This window comes from Loxodonta africana, chromosome 1, assembly GCF_030014295.1.
Source record: "Loxodonta africana isolate mLoxAfr1 chromosome 1, mLoxAfr1.hap2, whole genome shotgun sequence".
Taxonomy (NCBI): domain Eukaryota; kingdom Metazoa; phylum Chordata; class Mammalia; order Proboscidea; family Elephantidae; genus Loxodonta; species Loxodonta africana.
In genome coordinates this window covers 55,814,189-55,817,488 of record NC_087342.1, presented here as the reverse complement: position 1 = coordinate 55,817,488, position 3,300 = coordinate 55,814,189, and the positions used below count along the sequence as shown (strand labels likewise).

The window sequence follows — 3,300 nt, the reverse complement described above, 5'->3', positions numbered from 1 at the left end:
CAAGGCAAAGTTATAGAAGCTTCCTAGATAAATCCAGATTCCTTAGGGGACCAAGTTACTGGGGCTGAGAGCTGAGGATCATGGTTTTGGGGGACACCTAGGTAAAGTGGCATAACATAGTTCATAAAGAAAATGCTTTACGTTCTACTTCGGTGAGTAGTGTCTGGGGCCCTAAAAGCTTGTGAGCAGCCATCTAAGATACATCTGTTGGTCCCATCATGTCCAGAGCTATTTCAAGCAATACTGTAGCGAACAATATCGTGCTGGTAAATGTTTAACAGCTGACTGTCCAGAAAAGAAAAAAAAAAAATTAAGCCCTGATTTGTAGTGTTTACCCATTTCCATGGTGTAAATATTTCCACTATGGCTTGTCTGTGCAACTCCTTGTTTAGCTGCCCCTCTTCTGCATCACAGAATCAAATGGGGTTGTGAGATGCTCTGGTCACCATCCTGTTTATTCTGTTCCTACCATGGCAAACCATAGATTTACATTTCCTGCCTAAGGGTAAGCTCCTCCCTTTTGAGAGGTAGGTTTTACTGGCTCTTTCTAAGATCTACAGCTTTGGAGCCTCTCTGCTTTCTTTTACTTCCGGGCGTGGAAGGCAGAGGCCAAGGCGGCAGCTGATGCCAGGAAGCAGAAGGAGCCGGAAGATGCCTGCTGGCGGGACGAGGACAAACATGCCATGAGGAAGGAACAGCACAAGTGTTACAGGGCAGGGATTCCCAGCTTGGGACTAAGCCCTGCTTAGTTCTTACCTTCTTCTGACCTAGAACGACCAGATGAAGCTCAGAGGTTCCACACGAACAAAGGTTTGTTAGGGACAGAGAAAAAGGATTGCAAGGGAAAGAGGGAGAGGGGCTTCCACCTACGCTAGCCTCCAGTCTCTCCCTGAACAAAGGATTCCCCAGAGATTATAAATGTTTTTTTTGGGGGGAGGGGGGATGCGGGACATTATCTTTATTCATTAGATGGGTGGAGATTCCCAGGAGAAGGGGAGGGATTATGAAAATCAAATGCGTGCACAGTTAGAATTCAAGATGGACTTCCTTGCAGAGGTTGCTGGAACCAAGAAGGAGTCTGTCACAAAGGCTGTCAGGATGTCGAACAGGACTTATTCTGGGATGTTGTGCATGTGTGATGCCTCTGGATCTTGGTTTGAGCCCCGGCAAGGGGTCCCTGCTCATGTTTGTGGAAGGTCATTCATAGTCCACATTGATCTTTACTGCCCATGTTCTGCACCTGGTGAGGCCTTGAAAAACAACTCAGGAGAATTACCAGTAATTTATAGCTGGTCAAGCACACAGGGGTTTGAAATGTAGTTTTTGGGTGCCAGCAGCAAATGTTATATGGTGATCTGCACTTAGGTTTAGATTCAGAGACTATTTAATTATAGCTGGTCAAGCACACAGGGCCTTGAAACGTACCCTTTATTTAATCTAGCCCGCCAGATCTCTTCCCTATCTCACAAGGAGGAGAAGGAGAAGGGGCACCTGGAGCAGCTAGAGCCCAAGACGGAGACGCAGCGGCTGCTGGAGGAGGATGACTCAAAGCTCGAGGGTGGCAAGGCCCCAGGGGCGGCTGCAAGGGCAAGGTCACCCATGCCCTGATTGAAGAGACGCTGCACCGCGACTTCCAGCACCAGAAGGCCCCAGAGCCAGCCCAGAAGGCCCCAGAGCCAGCCCAGAAGGCCCCAGAGCCAGCCCAGAAGGCCCAGAGCCACCTGGAGGTGCCCTGAGGAGAATGTGAACTGTCCAGTGCTGGAGGAGGGCAGTGTGGAGGCGCGCACCGTGGAGAATGCCATCGCAGAGCTCAGCATGGCTGAGGAGGCAACTGATCGGCACCCGGAGCAGATCATGCGAGCAGCCTTCACGGCCTTCTAGGAGGTGCAGCTGCCGCGGCTCAAGCTAGAAAACCCCAACATGCGGCTGTCGCAGCTGAAGCAGCTGCTCAAGAAGGAATGGATGCACTCGCCTGACAACCCCATGAACCAGTGGGTCGTGCCCTTCAATGCCCCAAAGTGAGGCACCCACCCCCGGACTCAGAGCTGCCTGGAGCTGGCAATACTCTGAGGCACCTCTGGGTGGACTCAGACCTCCGTCCTTTCTGTCAATGGCCAAGCTTGTTAACAGTTTGCACCACTCAAGAACAGTATCTCCATCCTGCGGCACTAGTGGTGTATGTTCATGACCCTTTTAGAGCACAGTTCTACTCTGACATACATGAGTCACCATGGGTTAGAATCAACTCGATGGCAACTATTTTTTTCAATACCGGAGAAAAATTTGCAAGTCAAAAGTAAGAGTGCATGCAATCCCCGGAATCAAATTATCCCACAGCTTAGGCCAGGCATAGATGGTCAGCATGTGCTGTGGCCAACATTTCAATAGGAAGGGACCCCCAACCCCTTAATGTTTTACATATTTACAGTGATGGGGTAGGAGAAAAGCAGAGAACCTCTATGGTGCTAAGGGAATCTCCCTGATCAGACAATGTCCTTGCTAGAAAAAGGGAGCCCCCAGAATCCAGTAGCTGGTATCTGCCTATTTGATTGAGTTAATTCAGGTTTGCTGTCAGTTCTCTGCTCAACAACCAAAACGAAGGAGTAAATGAGCCTCCAGGACCATAGGATAGGTCTCCCTTCAAATGTTTTGGAGATGTGCTTTGACCCACGAATTAACTGAATTTATATATTCACCAACCATGCTGTAATTGGGTTTTTACTATATTACTTTTAATTTTTTAATTGCTAGTCTACATAAAGACAGGTGCCCTAAAGCCATAACCTCACTGAGTCTCCATTTCCTTCTACCTAGAAAATAAAGAGGAGCAAGGGGTTGAGGTCGATGGTATTTGACAATTACTATTCTACCTCAAAGGAGCCCTGGTGGCACAGTGTTTAAGAGCTTGGAGGCTAACTGAAAGGTTGACTATTTGAACTCACTAGTTGTTCTGAGGGAGAAAAGACCTGGTGATCTGTTCCCGTAAAGATTACAGCTTAGAAAACACTATAGAGCAGCAATGAGTTTTTATTCTACCACAGAAGTCCCTGGGTGGTGCGGACAGTTAATGCACTCGGCTGGTAACTGAAAGGCTGGAGGCTTGAGTCCACCCAGAGGTACCTTGGAAGAAAGGCCCGGTGGTCTCCTTCCAAAAAATCCACCCTGGAAAACCCTAGGGAGCACAGTTCTACTCTGACACACGAGGTCACCATAAAGTCAGCAGTGATTCAACAGCAACTGGTTTTGGTTTTATGCTACTATAAATGAACTGAAAACATATGCCTTTCCTAAACATGTTCT

At 48.3% G+C, this 3,300-nt stretch overlaps 1 protein-coding gene across 1 annotated transcript; it reads left to right on the top strand.

Annotated features, from left to right (window-relative positions):
* The first annotated feature begins 218 nt into the window (after window positions 1-218).
* Window positions 219-2,673, top strand: LOC100671873 (coiled-coil domain-containing protein 124). Its single transcript, XM_023555700.2, is given in 6 exon segments — window positions 219-266; window positions 561-713; window positions 1,471-1,579; window positions 1,582-1,646; window positions 1,689-1,732; window positions 1,734-2,673. Coding segments are annotated over 6 exon segments (708 nt in total). The 3' UTR covers window positions 2,023-2,673.
* The last annotated feature ends 627 nt before the right edge of the window (window positions 2,674-3,300 follow it).